Source organism: Gopherus evgoodei, chromosome 15 (assembly GCF_007399415.2).
Source record: "Gopherus evgoodei ecotype Sinaloan lineage chromosome 15, rGopEvg1_v1.p, whole genome shotgun sequence".
NCBI classification, from domain to species: Eukaryota; Metazoa; Chordata; order Testudines; family Testudinidae; genus Gopherus; species Gopherus evgoodei.
The window spans coordinates 14976575-14998478 of record NC_044336.1 but is presented as its reverse complement, the minus strand read 5'-3'; the positions used below and the strand labels follow the sequence as shown (position 1 = coordinate 14998478).

General features: G+C 40.8%; 1 protein-coding gene across 1 annotated transcript in view; it reads right to left on the bottom strand.

The window, feature by feature from the left end:
• Positions 1-1552: 1552 nt before the first annotated feature.
• The window catches only part of GRB2 (growth factor receptor bound protein 2), a 66414-nt gene continuing 46062 nt past the window's right edge, over positions 1553-21904 (bottom strand). Inside the window, exons 3-6 of the mRNA XM_030534310.1 lie at positions 15890-15987; positions 9138-9260; positions 5667-5835; positions 1553-3831 (exon numbers count right to left, since the gene is read on the bottom strand). Coding sequence (XP_030390170.1) covers positions 3646-3831; positions 5667-5835; positions 9138-9260; positions 15890-15987 — 576 coding nt within the window. The 3' untranslated portion in view covers positions 1553-3645. The remainder of the gene's footprint in view (positions 3832-5666; positions 5836-9137; positions 9261-15889; positions 15988-21904) is intronic.

Here is a 21904-nt window from a genome sequence, read left to right as displayed (position 1 = left end):
TAACGTATGTCCTATCACATAACTTTGTTCTGTGCCTACAACTCCTGTTTAAACAATCCTTACATATAGCATCAGCAGCCGAAGCAGTTGCTTGGTTGCTGTGGTGGCAGTAGATATTCAATGGATAGTTAAAGGCCTTTTTATATATAAGCTGGCTGACTGCCAGGTCTTGAAATTTTGGCCATACAGCTTTTGCTTTGCTAGTATCAGGTAGGATGACAGTCAGGTATGTAGAGATTTTTTAAGCAGCTTTCCTTCCCCCCCCCCCCCCCCCCCCAAGGAGAGGGGGTGAAAGAGAAGAAAGGGGAAGGAGACCTTTAATCTTAATTTTGACATTTGCATTGTCAGGAAAAGGGGGTATATGTGTGCACCCATGGTGGTGGTTGAATGTGCATGTGGGAGAGAGAACCTTAAAGAGATACATGACTTACTCAGAAGGGATTTTGGCCAAAAACAAGAACCAAGCACCATCATTAATATTGCACAACCATACAAAATGGCAACAAATGAGTTCTGCTTCCTTTACAAGCCATAAGGAATTTTTCTAAACTTTAACAGAAGATAGACCACTGAGAATGTGAAGGTGTCCTAGTTCAACATTACAAATGATGTCCAACTCAAACCCACAAGGCAAATGATTGCGTTTGGTTGGGATACTGACTTGGCACAACTCAGGAAAAACTATGAAAAACTCACTGGATAATTTAGATATTGCCAGAGAAAACGGGCTCCAGAACAGATGTGCTGAAAGAATTCCTAACCAAACAAGAATTTTCTTTGACAATTCAAAGGAGCTTATGTCAGTCAGCCTTTCAATTATTATGCTTTAAATCCCACTATGGAGTTTGTGAACATAATCTACACAGAGCAAAGGGCTGGAGAGAAGTCATACAATTGATATTGATGCAGACAGATTTTCAAGGACCATGTCCACCATTGCATTGATACAGCTTATGATGATGATCCAGGCAAGCCATTCTGGTACCATTTGAAAGTGCTTGGAACTAACTCATATGACTGGATGTAATCCATAAAGGCCAAGGTGCAAATCGAGCAGGGAAAAAAAAAAAAAAAAAAAAAAAAAATCACTCGTCACTTGGAAATACAGTTGCTATTCTCACAAGTCAGATTCCAGCATCCCCCCCCACTCTGTCCTTCAGTAAAAAAGCAGCAATAAACTACTTGGAGACGATCAGTCAGAAGTCAGATCGGATACACCAAAGCATTTTCCACAACTGGTTCCTTACTATGTGTCAGCAATTCATGCCTATTTGTGAAGATCAATATAGAGTTTTGAGCAAGGAACAAGGAAACATCTAGGCTCCACCTACTATTCAGATAATGGACAAAGGTCTCTAATGTCTGCAAGCAGCAGACAGGATTTTTATCTGAACCCAGAAGGCCATGCATGCTAACCTATGCAGTTGTCAATTTATCTATCTTGGTAGGATGAAGGACTAACTTATCTCCTCCTTCCCATTGAGTTACATATTATAAATTAGTTTGCCTGGCTGATGTTTTGCTCAGTTAATGGAAATAACAGACAGATGCTAAAGTGAAGAATTCATTGTATATTTATTATTCACAGTTAATTACTATCTACCAATGCTGCTGCAGAGTTAAAGGATTAAGTACATAGGCCTTTTTATTTAAACACTGATTTTTTTTTTAATATATGTACACACAAGACATATGTCTGCAAGGCTGTATGATATACATCAATTTCAAAGTAAGGAAACAATCAAATGGTCCAGGTGTAGAATGCCATAGATTCCTTTTCCAATCATTTTTAGAAAGAAGACAAAATCAAGGACAGGGAGAGAAAGTAATACTCTACAGGGTAGCTCTCTCTTTCATCTGCTGGAGAAATGAAGTGTAAGGCAGAGTCCATCTCAGGAATAAAACATTTGTAACACTTAGTACAAAAAAGGCACCCGCCAATACAGGAACGTCTCCGCTTGGGCAGGAGATCTCTGTTGCAGTTTTGGGGTTCATCATTGGGGTGAAGGGTTCAGCCACAGGGCTGCCAAGAGGAAACAATATAACTGAAGATTGGCACAAAGCTCTGCAGTTTGATTTATCTCCTTTTTGTCCAAATCAATGTCAAACTGCTCTGACAGAGGAGCTAATGGCATTAACAAATGCCATTGTGATGAGGGGAAGGGGAATGCAGTCACACAGCCTGCTGTGAAACGGGAGTGAAAAGTAAAAATCAACTTCTTAAATTGTGTAACACTGGCACGAGGAGGATGGGGTAGGGAGAAAGTGGAGAACAGTGATGCCACCCCTTCTTTTCAAGAACAAGACATGATTGCAAATATTCCCTACCCCAGCCTAAAGGGAGCCGGACTCTTGATTACATGTGTACGTATGGACATTCGCTAATACCTTGAAGTGTACTCAAGTATTATTTATTGAGGTTTCCCTGTAATATAAAGTTTCCTGTCAAGAGGAATGTACATTTCGTCAGACACCTCAGCATTATTCTCTCCCACCATGGTACTTTGATAGAACATTGCCCACCTTCACCCCCAAATATGTTTGCCCATTTCCCATAATACTTAGTCCTGGCTCAGTGCAGGGGACTGGACTAGATGACCTATTTAGGTCCTTTCCAATCCTACATTTCTATGATTCTATTGAACAGTCCTAATGAGGCAATCCTTTCCCTTTTCCTGAGGCTCCTGGCTGCATCTCCCCACCTCTGAGCAGCCTGTGCTGCCACTTTACAACACTGTAGATGCCTTGTATTTTTCCTTGGAATAAAGAAAGTCAGATGGTAATACAAATATTAAAGCTCCATCTTTTTTGTAGATGTCTTTTTATATTCATTGATAAAACTACCCCTTCTCCCCTCCTAAAAATATTTACACGTATGAAGAAAAAAACCTCTGGACTGTCCTTTTAACTTAAAAATAATAAAAAAGGAAATACGGGCAAAGGCACTATGGAAAAAAATTACAGACTGTGCTCAACTGTACACCTTTAAGAAAAAAAGCTGTCACCAAAATAAAAGAGAACAGACTGATTGTAGTTTGGAATTTCTCAGAGCAGCTCTGTGACTTGTGAAAAAAGCTTGTCTCCTTCACTCTGCTATGAAGCTGCTGAGCTCAGAGGGAGAGTGGCTAAGGAGAAGGAAAAATAAAGAAAACATCATCTTTTCCCAACCAAAAAGAGCTGAATGCTGAAGGCAAAAAGCAGTTTTGTTTTTTTAAAGGCAGGACAGTGGATTTGGTTCTTCTCTCAAGTCCCTCCATGTCAAATGAAGACTGTTTGCATAGAGAGAAAATACCAGCAGAGTTTCTCCCTTTTCCTTTATCAGCATGGCTAGGACTTTATATGGCATTAAAACTTCATGCACTGATGGACAAAGGAGGGGGGAAAAGGAATAGTGAATGAAAGGGACAACCTAGGAGCAGCTGAGGAAATCTGTTACTTTTTTTAATTTAAAGGTAAATTTTGGCATGTAAGTTGAACTCTCCCTCCCACCCCCAAAGTTCCATACTGAGTGAAGGAAGATCACTTTGTGGTAAGAAGTGATTCAGGTTTTACCATCTTGTGATTTTAGATCACCGGCTGTAGTTAGACTCTGTATGTGTATTTACTGTTTCTCTGGTTTCTTTAAATAATCTCTAATATTTATCTCTAGATGTTCCGGTTCACTGGGGTCACGTAGTTGCGTGGAAACATGCCCGTCTGTCCATGACAGGCTCCTTTCCACCAGTTGGGATCAGAATTGTCGAGGACCTGGATAAAGTCTCCACGGCGGAAGCCGAGTTCACCTTCCTCCTGGGGGTCGAAATCAAAAAGGGCCTGAACGTATGTGGGTTGCTGCATGGGGAAAAAACCAAGAGAGAGAGTCATTCACAGCATTCAGATCTCCCATAGGCTGCATTCTAGCTCTGCAACAGAGTTCAGGTGCCACTAGTAAATATTTGGGCTGTTTCATTTCTCTGCAAATTGCCTCTTTCATCATCTGTGACAAGATGCTCAAAAGGATACATTTAGAATACACAAGGCCTTTGAAAATGGTCAAACTAATTAAATGAATGAGTCACAGTAAAACTCTACAAGGTGGAGTCTCTTGGGCACTTTCACTGCAAGACACCCCTTTGTGAGCATGTCTTATCAGAGGCCCATACTGTATATGTTACTGTCTCCACTAGGTATTCCCTGCACATCTGTCTCCTTGTCCTTCTTCTTCATTTCCTTTCTGTGTCCTAACAGCTTCATTACTCTTATTCTTCCTCAGTTTGCTTCCCACACAAATCACAACAAGTTTTCTAACCACCATTCATTCACGTTGAGTGAAGTTTTTCTGGACAGACTTTATCCAATCTGTTTTCTGCAAATCTGTATACTGTGTTTATGAAAACTAAAGCTTAATTTAAAAATTGAGTTTAATGGTGCTAGGAAGTACTTTTATTTTCATGTTTTCTGTATTTTTCAGCTATGTCTCTTTTGATATGGTTACTTTAATACTGGTCCAATAGCCTTGATGTCCTGGTTATCTATAGACTAGGTAAAGCATGGACAAAGCAGCATACGGGAAAGTCTGCACTAGGGCTGGAAGGTGTAAATGCCAGCTTGAGGAGACATACCCACACTAGCTCTGATTGTGCTAGCATGCTAAAAATAGATGTGTACCCACGTTAGGACGAGCTGCAAGAGGCACTAGCTGTCCCAAGGCCATACCTCTGGACTGAGACAGGATCATATTTGGGGCAGCAAGCCCCTCCTGCTGCTTGTGCCACTGCAGCTTCATTTCCATTTTTAGCACACTAGGTAATCAGAGCTAGTGTGGGTATATTGCCTCGAGCTAGAATTTATGCCTTCATGCTCTAGACATACCCTAAGTTTCCTCCACTCGGCCTTTCCAGCATGTCTCAAGCCTGGACTGGAGGAGCCACATCTAATGGTGAGATGTCTTCCTGCAGAGCCCATCAGACACCAATTGCCAACTGTGATGGTATTTTGGTGTGCCTGGGAGCTGAACTAAAACCAATAACTTCCATTAGACCATAATTTTGGTCACTACCAATTTGGACTAGAGTCAAACCAGCAACCTAGAGGAGAGAAGTTCCATATGCCAATATCCTTAATCATTCTCCACAGTGTGCCTCTGAAGAGGAATGTGCATTAAGATATTGATGGTATGCAGTGTACTGCTGAGGGCCCTGCTGGCTAAAAACTAATTCCAACAGAAATCAAAATCCCCTTGAAAGTAGCTGGGGGAAGGGAATATAACATATGATTACAAACATGTCTACTGGTGGGAACGAACAGACAGCCTCACTATGGGGCTTTATGTATTGAAGGATAGGCATAATCCCAAATTATTCTTAAAGATGCGAATTGGAGGATCAAAAAGTCATAGGGACATCCTTTGCCAGAACAGAAGGGGATTTACAAGTTTTTTATAGTGATACAAAGCCCATCCAAAAGAATTCAGATGGGCTGCATTTATTTTTCAGTATAATTAGTCTGCAGAATCCAGGAATCAGAATTGTAGAACCAGATAATTCTACATCAGAGAGGGAAAGTTAAAGGGTTAACTTCTGTCTCCCTACATCTTCCTACTGAAAATTCAAGCAATCCTTGGGTTGCTGACCAAGAGCTCTCCATTTTGGTTATAGTGGCAATGCTCCTCTCTCCCACCATCTTACCTGTGGCACCTGCTCAATGTCCCGAAGGAATATCTGCTGGTTCCTGGAGACAGAAGTGGATCTGTGATAATCTACCAGCTCGTTCAGAGAATTGAACTTCACCACCCAGAGGAAATACTTGCCAGCCCCATCTCGGAGCACCTTGAAGTGCTGCACATCATTTCCAAACCTGGGATGTGGAACAGGGAGACAAGACAGATTGTATATATCAGTCATACTGAGTCTCTCTTCCTAGAAGGACGTGAATGGAAACCAATTAAATCTAGGAAGACAATTCCAAGCATAAATAGCATAAAAATGTCTCCTTTCTTAATCGCTGTGAATCTAGGTCTCAAATGATTTTGGAGATACACTAACTCACTGTCATCTGTGCAGGCTAAGGATTAGTGGAAAATAGCTTTTGCACTTCCTCAGACCCTGCACAGGGAAGAAGGGATCATAGAGATGATCAGTGTCTGGGGTGTGTTTTGAAAGTATAAATACTATAAAAAGAAAGCTTGTGACAACAGCGTTCATGAAAGAAGGAATGAAAATACTGTCTGGACAGGCAAATAGAGTGGCAGAGGGAATGCAGACTCCTTCCATATAACTATGCCAAGACACTCAGTCCTGCTATCCCACCTGAACAAAGATAGTCATCTTAGAAAGTGTATGGGGCTGGAAGAATGTCATCTTGGAACCAGAATCATTCCACTAACAATGTGAGCCAAGATTGAACCCACATTTAGAGAAAAAGTGTCACTTTATCCTTTCAAGAACATCCCCTATGCATATTACAGGCAGGAGTGAAAGAGCTGAACATTAAGACAGCAGAAGATTTAGGTTTTACTGCTAGAGACAAGAATGAAAAATTGGTTCTTCCAAATGATTCCAGATGAATAGCTGATAATAGTCTCTTTTTTATCAGCACAGCTAAGACTGTAGAAGGTATTACCATTTTATGCACTGACAGAGAAGGGTGAAAAAAAAGCTACAGAAGACAGGACCTGTTAAAGGAATACTATGGAGTGACTAGATACTCCATACTTAAAGTTGCAATAGGGTTTTGCTTTAAAACCAAATTTTCAAATCTCTCTAAAATCCACCAAGAAGTGTGGTGCAAATTTGGTCAAGAGGTTCCCAAGATGCATGCACATTATATATTTATGTGCATCATACATATGTACATCATAGTCATCTGTACTCCTGGGGAGATCCCGTGGGATGTTTGGGTTGTAGAGCCCATTGGTCCATGTTGTGCATGGTGTAACTTCCTTTTTTAATCAGTAGTGATTAGGCATTTTGTCAAAGTAAAGAGATGACTTGAGAACTGCCATGTGGGCAGGCTTTTTCTGGTGCTGGCTGTTTCTGAAGCACCTGAGTTGAACTCCCCAAGACTCAAAGAATGTCTAAAATTGTCTACTAAGGCTTGATATCCCAGCCATGAGAGAGTAAACCCATTCTGTTGATAAAGATGTGAATGAGCCAGGCTGGCTGGAGATTCTCACAGGTTTAAAAACAAAAGAAACATACTTATGAAAAAAACACTTTGTTAAGAGGGAGTTAAGGTTGCTGCTGCACAACAGCACCTTCTGTTTCCCATCCCTTCCGGGTGATGGGCTTCAAAATCCCAAACTCAAACTTCAGAACAAGTGCTCAATTAAAATCTCCCCACACAAAGCCAGTTAGTACAACAAGAAAAAACAAAGAACACAACCCAAACACTTCTATAGACTTACACAGCAGCATCCTTAACTCAACTTTAACTACATTTTTTGGTATCAAAACTTCTGTCTAGTTGCATATTTAATAAAAACCTCTGTCTCTTGCTTTCAATAAATTTTCTTCTGAAGGAAGGAGATCAAAAGGCTACCAATAGAGAGGTACATGTAGACAGAACTATAACATTTTCCCTTTATAGTTCAAGAAATGAAAAATGCAGGCAAGCAGTTCTCATTTGGTGTTTACAGTCTTTCAATACCTGGAGATGTACAGTCTACTGTTGCTATGAGTAAATGTCAAATCTGCAGCAAGTATTTCATGGCTAATGCTTCAAGTCTTCCTTTCTCAGTCAGTTTCTTTCCACTTCAGATCCTGCAGATAAGGTTTTAGTAAGCCCTTTCAGAAGAGCTAATGAGCAGAAAAATCCCAAAACATGCACACATTGATTGATTGAGATATATATTAGATAGATAGATATATGAGAGAGAGAGAGAGAGAGAGATCAGTAGGTGAGCTATCACTGAGCTAATAGGCACTGTAGGTGAGCTATCACTGAGCTACTAGATCTGTGGTCTCCCTGCTTTAGAATCAATGTGTTAGTTTTGTAAAGAATAAGCTTCCTGGAATAAAGGTTCTATTTACATCTTGTTTCTGGTCATTCATATAGCCTTGTGTGTATTCCAGCGTATCTGATTATTGTACCAAAGGCAGAATATAAATGCACTGCTAAAAACAAGCCAGCATGATGGCAGAATTCTATGCTGCCATATATGAGGTCCAGAATTTAATCACAGAAGGGAAGGGCTGGAAACACTGCTGAGATACTGTGCTTGATGGGCATGGAAAACTGTATTCTGTAGCAACCTCAGCTGGATAATCAAAATATGATGCTTAGGTTCCGAAGGATATCTTGCTCAGCTCTGCCAGGCAAAGGGCGTGCAACTGTAAGTGGAGGGGAAGAAGGGCGTCAATTGCTAATGGACAAGAGTTTGTTCATTTAAGTACACATCCCATACTGTTAAAGCTTGTAACATTTCCATTCTATTTCACAGCAGCCTCTTGGGGCTCTCACAGCTTGTGAGGGAATATGTGAGACTGACATAGGAGCTACTGTTAAAGCAATTTAAATAAGCATCTCTAGATACTACTGTAATAAAAATATTAAGTAATAGCTCCTTGCAACCCAGCTACACTTCCAAAATGAAATCATCAGGTCTGTGCCAACATGGACTCTACTGATAAGAGATGGGAAGCACGCTCCATTTTTACAACTCCACATCTGTATGCTAGAGAACAAGGATACTCCCAAAATGTGTGCCTCCCAAAGAGTTATGAAAAACTGCATATTTGAAAGTGTCTCTCAACCAGCCAGATAGCGAGAGCAGAAGGTGGAAAGAATTAGAGCCTCAGAATAGTAAATGAGAAGAGCAGGAAGAGGGAAAAACTGTATGTGATCATCATCATTCTTCAGAATCCATTGAGTCATGGTGTCCCATTCCCCTGTTCTCACCACTGAACCAGTACATCGTTTCACAAAGAATGGGACAATAACTTGTTACCATCATCTCAGCAAGGTAACTCTTAGTAGGATAGAGCACCCATATTTATTGTTACAAAAGACAGCACAGGTGCATGTCACTGGAAGAGAAGAACTGCTACTACACATGTGGGAAATAGTGTCAGAGGTGAAAAACAGGAATAATCATTTGTACTTTTATCATACAAGGGGTGTCCTAATTCGCACACTGGATGCTACAGAGCATTACTCACTTGACTGAGAGAGAGAAGTCCCCAGGAGCACTCTCACTCTCCCTGATGAGAAAGGCACCATCGTGTCTCTGTTTGCCTAACATCTCCTCAGCCTTTGCACGGGGGATCTTCCCAAAAAACCATCTGTGGAAGAAGAAAGATGAGAATTAAAGTCAATCCCCTCCCCATGGAAAAATCAGGGTTGGACATGTACATAGTTGTGAAGTCATTTAAAAAGAATGGTAATGGATTGAACTGCACCTTGATACTGCTCTACAGAATCTTTACCAGCACAAGTACCATGGCTCCTCATCTTGAGAGCAACGGCCACCATGATTCCACCAGGAGAGGCTTTGCACTAGCCTTTTTCTACTATACTGGGATGATTTGGTATTTCTGTAAATGAAATCACTGAAATTGCAGAATTTACAATAAGAGCAGAAGGAGAAACTACTGTAGGAAAATATGTAGCACAGTGCCCCACCTGGATGATGTCGAATCTGTCCAGTTGCGTGGATAAATCTAAAGGCTATTGAATGGTTCTGGAGAGTATTTTGGTAACAAAAACCAAACAAAAACAATAGACTGAACAGCTCCCCTTTTGGGGCCAGCCAAATGCTAATAGAAATCTTCCTCTACAACTCCAGGTGTAGAGAGGCCTGTGTTTCTGAAGCAGAAGATACACAGTTTAACCAACGACTATCAAGAAATCTGCATGTACGTGGCCCATCATTATGGAACTTTGTTCATGGACAGCTGGATTTGTTTCACTACTGGCAACTGAAGATGGTCAGTGGAAAGTAATTATACATGCTCTTATTACTTGAGTTTGCTAAGGAAAAATGCAGTGCCTCTGTACTGACTTGCAAAGCAGACACTTTGGAAGACAGATGTCTTGGAGTTCCAAGGACAGGTGAGCCACCTTGTCACTCCCTGCCACTAGTGAGGAGTCGTCTCGCGTGTGCTTAGGTTGCTATCAGCTCAAACACCACCAGCCTGTCAGCCCCTCAAGCACACTCTTCTGGGCAATGCCAGCCCTTCCTTTACCTTGCAGGTTAACAATAGATGTACCCCAGACCCCAAGTCCCTTTGAAGCAATCCCCTGTGATATCCATCCCGACACTGCTTACTCACAGAACTACCAGGCTTCCTGTTTCCAAAGGAACAGTATATACACCAGCTTAATATTCAGCTCAAGACCAGCACTTAGCTTAAAGCCACCGCACTGAGATATATTTATGTGAAAACAAAAATAAGTTTATCATTGAAGCCTAGAGACTCAGGAGACAGTGAATAAGAATATTGGAAACAAATGGTTACACATAAAACAAAACTTCCAGGTTACCTTGCTGCCAAAAGGAATCTCTCTCACCCAAACTCTTTAGCAGTGTTTTCAACCAAGGCTATCTGAGATCCTGTTTTCATGAATGGCAATGCACTGCCCATCTCCTTTCTATGTTCAGGATGAGGTGTCCTCTTCATTTCTGACATACACCCACCCACCCAAGTTCACTGTCTGTACTCAAAGAGGACAACCACCCCTGGCTTGCTTTTCCTGTGTGCTGCTTTCCTGTTGACTTCACATCTCTTCACTAACATCTCACATTGTATATCAATGGACATCCATTGCGTTGGTTTACAATGCTTAATTTACATTCCAAAGAGATAAATTTCTTACCTCCTGTCTGAAAGAAGGACTGTTTTTCACCTCTGCCTTGATACAGACTTTAACATATTTTTAGTATCTATATCCTGAATATCTGTACATACATTTCCCGCCGCTATTAATGATCAATGTGAGTCTGGCTGTCATTTAAGACCTCACATGACATTCTTTGGTGAACAAGAACATACACACCAGAATCAGTGTATTCCTGTAACTCCCTTGCCAGTTGGCATTAAGGGGGTCTTGGGTCACAATAGATTATACTAGATTAAGCAAAGAAATCTTATGATTTTTAACAGGAAGGAACAACAACTATCGCTTTAGTAGCAAGTAAGGGAAAGCAACAAGATTTCTTCCGCTATTAAATACATTGAAATGCAGACTTCACCCACAGGTTTCTTCAAAGGCTACACTTGACATTATAGCTGCGAATAGTTGAATCAGGAGCTTTTCACGTCTTAATAGGGGCTCCGCACCACTACTGCACAAATGGAAAATGCATTTTGTGCCAAAGAACAATTTCCAGCCTGTTCTGGATCAGGTGATTATGAATAATTCATACAGAACTGCAGTGAACAAAGTGACTACATTCAGTCAGTAGCTGGCTGCTCCTGTGCCAGGGTGAAATTAAATCACAGGCCTAGTCTGTTAGGTGCTTCCCACAGCTCATCGATCACAGGTTTGTAACCCAGACTCCAGTCCAAGAATAGCAAAAATAAACTTGGTTTGGGATGTTGGGCACATGCTGTGTTGGGAAAACCAGAGCTATCTTCAGTTAGAGACAGAATGGCTAAAATGCTGAGTGATAAGTTATCTCAAACTGGGTCAAGAGACACTCATTGCCACAATCCATGAGCATGCGGGGTATTCCTGTTGGGGCCCCATTTCATGGCTCAACAGCAAGGACTTCATTCCAAATAACGTCCTTTCCATTACCATACCGAGGGCTCCTTTTGCAGGGAGGACACAGAGATCTGTAAGACTGGCCTTTATTTAGTGGATTTTTTGTGTGAAATCCTCAGAGATGGAACAACAGTTTCTGCTCTCCAGGATCAGACATGATCTAGAGAAAGAGACTTCATCACACCATGAGCAGATTCTTCTATAACTGGCAGCCCCCACTCCTCTCACCATCTGCTTATGGTGTCTGTCTGATACAATGCACAGTATATAAATGACATCATTGATGTAAAGGACACCAGATATGTTTACAGGGATATTTTTGCTATAGGCAACGGGTCTGAAAATTGTTTCCACCACTGAAATCTTGTGAAGAAAATATTAACTTCGCTCCAAGTAGTTCCATTTATGGAGAGTTTTCAGATTGGAGGAAACATCCTCTATTACAAATCCCAGACATCACTCCTCAACTACACATATATTACTTTATTCTAAGTTGTGTGTGTATGTTACACCTTTTTTCCCCCAAACAGAAAGGACAATCTAATTCCCACCCCCACCCTGTATCTAATAGCAAAGGAGCAACCATAACTGAATACTTCCTTGTTTTTGCAATAACCTCATTGAAATCAGCACTTTGTTGCCACAGAGCCAGCAAAGGGCGCTCCTATCACCATTACATCAGTGTATTGGGTTTTTTTTTGGTTTTGTTTTTTTCAAAATCAGGTGTGAGAAACCATTATCTGGGACTCCTTCAGAATTCACTGTGTCAAGATATTGATAGGGGGTTCTGTTTCCCACATTCTTGCGTTTTGGTCACAGTAAAGATGAATAAGCATTACATTTTACTTTATCCTAATACTGCACTTTGCAAGTTTTATATTAAGAATTTGAGAATTCTTTCCATAGTTTCTGCTTAGGATTTTTGCTGTTATTTGGTTGCTTTGTTCTATCTAATTCTCAATTACTCAGCTAGGACTGACATTTTATCACCATGTAAAAGTTGACCTGCAAAAGGTAAAAAAAAAAGGTTTTGTGCATTTTTTTTTTCCCACCTCTGTGGTGCATAAAGGAAACCTGAAAGATTTTTCCAGGCAGAGTTTTTTGTTTTGTTTTGGGTTGGGTTTTTTTGCTGGTTTGAATCAAAAATATCAAGATTAGTTTTCCTTGGTTTTGCTGGCTCATTAGAGATTTCAAACATACATTAAGAAATATATCCGATTATTGAAGAGGAACAATTTTGAATCCTCCCCACAGACCTTTTCTAATAATTTCCCAGGCATAAGTTAAATAGGAGAGGAAAATTATTAAAAATCCTCTTTGCAATGGCTCAGCTTTGTCTCTTGTGAGGTCATAATTCTACTAGCTCTCTAGTCATTCATAGAGTTCAGGATAGAGAAGATCTGAATTTTTAATGTAAAAACAATCAGAAAAAAACAAACTTTTCAGGCATTCTTCACATATAAAAAAGAAAAAAGAGGAAATTTGTGTTTAAGGAAACATATCAGACTGCTAGGAGCACACATCCAACGCACCATATGTTTTCTGGCTTTATGGAATATTGCACACAAATCTTTTCCGTAGGTTGGGTCAAAAACTAGCAAAATCCTCAGAATAGCCAAACATTTTAAACCAAAGAAAGCATCCACACTATTCCAATGGTTTCCACTATTTCATTCTGAATGGTTAGATCTGTAATTACAAAGCTAGTTGGAGACAAATGTTATGTTGGGTGAAGTTGTCCAGTCAGGACTGCAAAAACAAATCCAGATTTTACTGCTGATGTTCCAAGGCTGGAGGTGGATGCACTGATAGGTAAAATACCAAAGTTCACCAGGCATACAGACTAGTTTCTTGGTTGTGCAAGCAGCAATTTGGCAGTTCTTCTGGCCTCACTCATTGCAATCATTTAGCTTGGTTGTGTTTCCTCCACACATAAAAGTCACGAGGTTTGTGAAGGGATATTCCAAAAAGATCTATGTGAACAACTCAGTATGCATGCAGAAGCGCTTAAGACGTACAGGCCAAAAATCTAACACAAACCACACCATGAAAGCAACCCCCAAAAGCAAGCCTTGCCTATGAAATGCAGAGCTGAGCTTAGCAGGAAGTCTCCCTACCAGAGCTTCCTGCTACTCTTCACTGAATATCTCACCTCTCTCTATTGTATCAATTGGTGTGAATTACAGATTAACTCTTTGTTTTAAAAGGGTTTCTGAATTTTGCAACTGGAAGCCTCATTCTTTTCTTTCAGGCTTTATTTGTTAATAATTGTGAAGCAAATTGGAAGTTTTGCACCATGTGATCTGGGGAAAACACCACATTATATTTGAAGGCTAGCTGTTGGACTGTAGGATTTAAAGCCTATCCCCTATGACAGGTCTTATATTGAAAATTATTCCAGGTTCTATAGATAGCTCCTTCGTTTCCAACCCCTCTTCACTGAAGTAGTCTCCATACTGCTCATTCACAACATGCCCTTGAGATGCTGGTCCTACAAAAGAACCTAGCACTTTCAAGTTCTTGTTCAGTTGCCTGCAACTTGCTGTTTATGTAAACTGCTAATTAGGGGTGCTGGAACAATTTTTATAGTGGAGCTGATGAGAGCCATTGAACCAAACTATAAATCCTGTACATAAAGGAAACCACTTCAAGCCAGGGTGGTGGCAGCATCTCCACCACCCTTAATTCCAGCACCTATGCTGCTAATCTATTTACACTTGCAGCCCTGTACCACAGTTAAATCTGCACTACACTAGGGAAATTATGGGAAAGTTTTCCAGGATCGCTAATACTTGTTTAGCTCCACACCTAAGTGATGATGGGAACCCCTGGGGCACTGACTTCTGTAAGCAATTTAAATATTCATCTAAACTCGCTCAGAGGAAATAATTGATAATGCTTAAAACCACTAGTAGACCAGCTACATTAGGGCTCCCAACACTACTGACACCAGCAAAGCTGAACAATCATTAACAATGAAAATTTCTACAGAATTCCCCCAGTGTAGACGAGGCTTTAAACAGTTTGAGAGACCCTTCACAGGTCTTGACTGACCTTGTCATGCTTCCTACCCAGATTAATCTACCTCTAATACGATGCTCCTCACCACATTCTTAGCGCACTGCCTGGGAGAATCTTCATCTTTCTGTCTGGAAGGCAGGCCCCACAGAAAAAATTCTTGTTCAATATTTAACTGCAATTTCTTCTTCATTATTTAAATACTGAAGCCAACTATTGACGAAAGCAGCACCAACAGTGTTTGTGAACTGCAGCGTTACAGTTACTGATAGAAACCCCAGTGACAGCTTTTATTGGACGGCCCAGAAGATTCTTTACTCTTCAGAATTGCACTGCACAGAGCTACTGCTTTCTTGTCAAGCACTTCAACGAGCTAAAATTTCAGTATAACCCGAGAACAAGAAAAGATGCAAAAGTGTCTGAAAAGAAATAATCAAGAGGCCAGCCAGAGTCATAGAACAGTACTGTTACCATGTTCTTGTTCTTCAGTATTTGAGGAAGGACAATTGCACAGCTCCTATGGTTTGCAGTACTGGGACATTCTCCTGCAGACCTCTTGAGGATCAAGGAGAAAGGATGTCCTGGTGGAATCCAACTAAATAAATTGCCTGGAAATTTCATGATGTCAAATCTGGGAGCCAGAAGAGCTTCAGAGTTAGTGTAGCTCCTTATGTATTGTTCTATATTTTTTGTTAAAAATAGGAGACTATTTAAAACAACCCTATAATAAGAGACTGTCAAAGTTGTGTGGTTAAGCACTGCAAAAATCAGAAATGCCATGTGTTTGACCTTAATTCTGCCCTATATGTGTTTTGATACTTCGCAACATAGGTTTTAACAGAGTAAGAGTGAAAATTGCTGGCATATCACTTAAATAAAGCTACTTTTGTAGGTAAACCTTTGATATGAAATGTCCATGCTAAATGTACCAGTGTAGTTACTTGGTTCCCACTTCCAGCAAAGCCCGCCTTGAGTAGCTTCTCAACACATAAGATTCATCATAACAGGGCTGTTCTGGGTGCAGCAGCTAGTAGTAACCCCTTTATACCTTACGAAGTCCACAGGACTGTGCCAGTGACTAAGGTCCAACACTCATTACAATGTGCTCAGCAGCCCTCCCTATTACTTCAAGGGCAAATGAAAACAAGGCAGAGTGGGGGAAGGGGATCAGTGACGCTCCACTTACGGATGTGGTTTCATTTCTATGTAGTTCTTGGGAATGAAGCCATCCTTCCCATTGAGTTCTGCCTTGTACCAGTTCTGATCGCATTCTTCATTCAAAACCTGCAGGAAACAAAAACAATGAAACTATTTACCTTACTTCAGTATATAGCAGAAGACAGAATTGTGCTTAGGAAGCCAGGGTTCTCTTATGATACACATTTCAAGAAATGTATCTGCTATTCTCCTCCAATGCACCCTATGCACTTTGAAAGCTATGGCAGGCAGGGTGAAGGGAAAAAAAAAATCACTTGAAATCATCTGAAACTTCAATGTTGAAGTTGGGTGGTTTAGTAGGAAAGTCAGACTATGGCTACACTACAGCTTAAGTAGACATAAGTTATGTCACTCAGAGGTGTGAATCAGCCACCTCTCCGTGACATAACTTATGCTGATTTAAGCGCCGAAATGGACAGTGCTATGTCAGCAGGAGAGCTTTTCTCACCGACATAGCTGCCCCTGCTCGTTGGGGATGGATTAACTCAATGGGGAGAACTCTCTCGTCAGTTCACAGCGGCTACACTAGACAGCTTACTAAGGCTCAGCTGCACCGCTGTATGCTCTCTAGTGTAGCCAGAGCCACAGTCTGTATGTTCCATATTTACCCTCAGCAACTTCTTTAGATCAAGTTCAGTTTATAAATCCAAGGAGTATTTGGTTAATTGCCACCACTGCAAATTCAACCTGAGATCCGAGAAACAAGCTGTATTCTTCCTTTTACCGCTGATAATTATTCATTCAGAACTTACTCGGCAATTCTGATGATAGTCTCTCTCTCCTGTGGTTGTACTGGAGCCACAGGGTTTTAAGTAGTGCTTATATTAGGGAATTTGTTTTAAAAATCCCTAATGGTAGCATTGTTGGGAGCCCAAGTGTAAACAAGACTGGCTGCTTCAGGTGTTTTTACCATTAATTAAACCCAGATGAACAGGGAGCTGCAGTGGTGAATTTTTTTGGTAAAGTTCCTTAGTGCGGACAAGGCGTACATCAATAAAGTGAGTCACTGGAACTCTGGCACATTATCAGTGGATGTAGGAACATGAGGTACCCATTTTTAATATGCACTTTTCTGACTATGACAACACTTGAAAATGAGTACAAGACCAGAAAGTCATAAGGGATGAAGCTGGATTAATGAAGGACAGTAGAGTACAAGGGACATCTTTATTTTTGTTGGAAAGCTATGCTTTTTGGCCAATATCCCACAACCTTATTCATTCCCTCCCAAGTTAACTCTCTAGAGCTTTTCTCCTGGATGAGTAACTAACAAAAAGCTGTCAATCTAGAAGATTAAAAATTCAGAGATGGCTTTGGCCCTTTATAACAAAAGCACCATGGGACCAGCAGGCTGCCTTGGTAGATGAAGATGGGGAAAGGCAAAAGGAGGAACAGTGCATGCTACTATTAGGCTTTAAATGTGTGAAAGGTGTGTGAAAAATCTACTGCTGCACCCACAAAGCAGTTACACACTTCACAAGAAAGAACAGGAGTACGTGTGGCACCTTAGAGACTAACAAATTTATTTAAGCATAAGCTTTCGTGGGCTAAAACCTATTTAAGCGTAAGCTTTCGTGGGCTGAAAGCTCATGCTTAAATAAATTTGTTAGGCTCTAAGGTGCTACAAGTACTCCTCATTCTTTTTGTGGATACAGACTAACACGGCTACCACTCTGAAATAGTTCACAGGTTAGATCTGTGTTGATTTACAGCCATCTCTATAATGGAGAAATCCTCTCAGGAAAAACCTGTTTTCACTAGCAATTATTTCCACTTCTGAAGTTTTGGTCATCTAATCACCATTTTTTTTTGGTAGAGGGGTGAGAGGAAGGGGGGGGGAAAGCAGAATTACACAAAGTAATGCTATTAATACATGCCTCAGCAAGGCCCTTGTAGCTGATGACTGTGTGGCATTTTAATATCATAACCTACACCACTCCAATAGCTAGATCTGGATAAGAAGGAAACCCCACTCTGGATTGAACTGGGCTCTAGTAAAGTAGATAACAGTAAAACCTGAATAACTATGATCGATTTTAGCAAATGAGTAACAGTTTTCTAATAATAATGGATAACCGTCTAACAGCCATTTCTTCCTTAATGCCAACGCTACAACCCAGACCAAACTACTCATTTAGATAGGAATCAAGCAGCCATGGAGAGTCTGCCCTCTCCAAGAGTATAACAGAAAGGGTTGTACCTTCTATGACGCAGACACAAGAAAAATAAAAAAATATAATGAAAGTGCATTCAGACAAATTTAATTTTAAAAGGATCTTTCTTTTGACTACCTTTTGTGCAGCTACTCCTTTGTTTTGCACGTATTGTTTTAGTGTTTGTTAGGCTCCAGTTGCTATATATCTTGGCAGTCATCAGCAGGCTGACTTGCAGCATGTTTGCAGTTGATTATATTGGTGTATTTGATAGCGTTCTGCACATGCTGAATGCCACGACTGAATAGTTACTTGTTGGGACTGTGCTGTTTCCTTTTTTTACCATAGAATCTATGGCACAGATCAAACCTTTCTGAAGTTTTATCGTGTGTAGCTTTTAGGGAACATAATTGACTCCTCTTTCCTCCTCTAGAATAAAAGTGAAGACTTATAGGTGGATCATAGCTCAGTATTAAGAAATACTTCCCAAAATGTAAGGATGCATTAAAAATTATTTGAAAATCTAATACTCAAACATACATGATTTGAATGAGCTTGATCTTGGCTCAAGAGATATGCTTAGCTATGGAGATCCAAACTCTATACGCCTGTAGGTACTCATTAACATTTGGCCCAGAGCCAAATGTAGGATGGAGGCATTGCTAAGGGATGCATTAGTGATAGCAAATCAAAGGAAACTGGTCTTTGACTTCAAAAGAATGGGAGACCTGTCGATCCTCTATGCAATGACTATGACTCCAAAGGCCATGAGATGCAATGAAAAACACAAAGCAGGAGTTAAATAAAGGAATATTTAAAAAATGATTTAGTAGATGGCAGTGGAACTGTCAAAGAGAGCCAGAAGCCACATAATTAGTTCAACAGATAACAGCTCTTTTAGCTAGGCCCAATTTATCCCACAATTCTGCAGCCATGGAATCTGCCCCTTACTACAGCAGCATTCTGCAAAATTTCAGCTTTTATCTAAACCCCCCCACACTTTTAGTATTCATGTCCATGAATACAGCTGAGAGTAAACTAATAGAGTGTTTGTTGGCTCTGAGACTGCAGACAGCCTGAAACAACAGCTCTGAGGAGTAGGAACAGGCCCAATCTCAGTTGGGGAAAACTCTGAAACCAAATGGTAACAATTAAAGCATCAGTTACCTATTCTGCTGCTGAAAATTTTAGGAGAAATGTCTGACAAACCTACTTATCTCCCATAATCCCAAGCATTATTTTTATATCCCATTTATTTTAAAAAACCTAATTTTTAAAATTTCACTGAAGCTGCCACAAAATTTTCAGATTATTTCACCAGAATGCTGCAAAGTAAAGTAACAGTTCTTCCCAACCTCAACCAACTGTACAAGCTAGTAATCTGAAGGGCATACAGAAAGAGCTAAATCCTCCAAATGAAAGTGTTGAACAAAATTTCGTAAGTTTTGCTGCTCTAGATGAAGGTGGTTTTGGGAGCTTGCAGAAACGTGGAATCCCAAACCCTGTAATCCTCACTGAAATGCATTGAGAATTCCTGTTCTCTGTATGGGTTAAACATGAATTTGAGTTTCTTTTGCAGCCAAATCTGCTATTGATGCAGTCAAATGAGAAATTTAAAACCGTGTTCCTTTTACACTGGAGCATTTGTGCGTAAGAGGAAGGAAAAGGAGGGATATTTTTAGCCATTACATTTGAATACAAATACTGTCATGTGATGGTCTTGAGTCTGTAGTCAGCCCTGTGTTACAGTAATAGTGGCTCAAATACTACCTGTCACTTTCCTAGTTCCATAATAGATCACTTATCAGCAAAAGCCCATCTGTCCCCATGGAAACAGAGAAAAGGATTGCTGAATGGCTGCTCAGCAAGGCAGCTTTTGCTGCAACAGCTTGAAGAAAATATTCAAGATATTCCCAGTCCTACACCCTGTGAATATTTCCAATAATTTAAGAAATTGTAGAAAGGAACCTGTGATACTCTGTACCACAAAGCAACACCCTGGCACCCCCATATTCACCACTGTTATATAATCACAACAAATCTTGTACAAAATAGGTCATGTGAGGGGTGAAGGGAAAAGTTATGGTTTGCTGAATACAATAATCCTATTTGCATGCATGTATCATTTTTGTTTTATGAATACTGACTATATACCTGTACTTCAAATGTGTTTGCTCCTGTGGTAACTCCCACACAAGGTATACATCCAGTCTACCCAGCACACTGTGAATGGACTATTCAAGTTGATGACCGATCAATGAACACAATGGGCTATGGAAGCAGCTTACTCCCACCTGATGGACTTTCCTATGGATGTTCTAGCCAGAATATGGGTAATGGCCCCTAGTATGACTCAAAGCATGAATGGGCATGTGACTAGCTCATCTGACACTGGACTCCATCTTGTGCCTGTACTTTTCCACTAACTGTGCTGGGGGCTTTTTTGGGACAATGAAGTTTGTCACAGGGCAGAAGTTATAAAAGGGGGAAGTGACATCACTTGGCCTCACTCCCCCCACAACTCGACACCTGGAAACACCTCAGGAACAAAGACTAGACTGGCCAGGTGGTCCCAGGTGGGAAAGGAGGAATTCCAGCCTGTATATGGAAGATTGATGGACTGTTTGTACCATCAGAGTGAGACACTGCTTGATTCAAATCCTGTCTAGTTTACAGAACTTGAATTGCAATTTTGTTTTATTTCTTAGGCCACGTCCAGACTAGGAATTAAAATCGATTTTAGATACGCAACTTCAGCTACGAGAATAACATAGCTGAAGTCGAATTTCTAAAATCGAGGTACTCACCAGTCTGGACGGCGCTGCATCGATGTCCGCGGCTCTCCGTGTCGATTCCGGAACTCCGTTCGGATTGATGGAGTTCCGGAATCGATGTAAGCGCGCTCGGGGATCGATACACCGCATCCAGACTAGACGCGATATATCGATCCCCGAGCAATCGATTTTAACCCGCCGATGCCGCGGGTTAGTCTGGACGAGGGCTTAGGTAATCTACTTTTATCTGTACACTTATTGTTAATAATCACTTTAAAATCTCTCTCTTGGTAGGTAATAAATCTGTTTTATATTTCACCTAAAACCAGTGTAGTTAGAGTGAAGTGCATGAAAAAGTCGTAGATCAGTTAACAAAAACCTACTTATGTCTTCTCCACGTTGAGAGAGGAGCGGACCAGGTAATAAGCTTACACTGGTCAGGCTTTTAAGGAGGGCAGGGTGGTATAGCTGTGGAGTCCTATCCTGGGGAGCTGGCTGGAGCCTCTCTATTGTTGGTTCATGAGTGGCTGGAGAAAGCTGGGTGTGTCCTTGCCTGTAAACAGTTATGTGAGGGCAGGACCTGGAGGGGTCTGCAGCTTGTCACAGCATCACAGTGCGAGAGGGAGCCCAGGTTGGGAAGACAGACGATTTAGCGGTACCAAAGTTCCAGGATGCACCACGGGGACCCATTACAGAACCTTTCTGGCAAATTGAACATTATCCTCTTCCTGACAGTTTCAAAACACAAGCTATATGTTCTGAGGTGCCTGCAGAAACTGTGAATGGGAGAACTACAACCAAACCTCTAGCAACTGTAAAAATTGGAACATTTCCAGACTGACAACCACATTCAGATATCCTGGTTTGGGGGGTGGGGATGCCCACAAATGTGACTATTAGAGTACAACTGCAATTTTAGCCATATCAGGGTGGCTTGTACTGATGTACAAAATGGTGGAGGGGAAGAGTGGTGGTATGTTTTCGTTGCTAGGTGCCACAAATGTGAAAAAAAAGATAACTTAATAGAATGGGCTGGCAATTTGTGGTAACTACTGT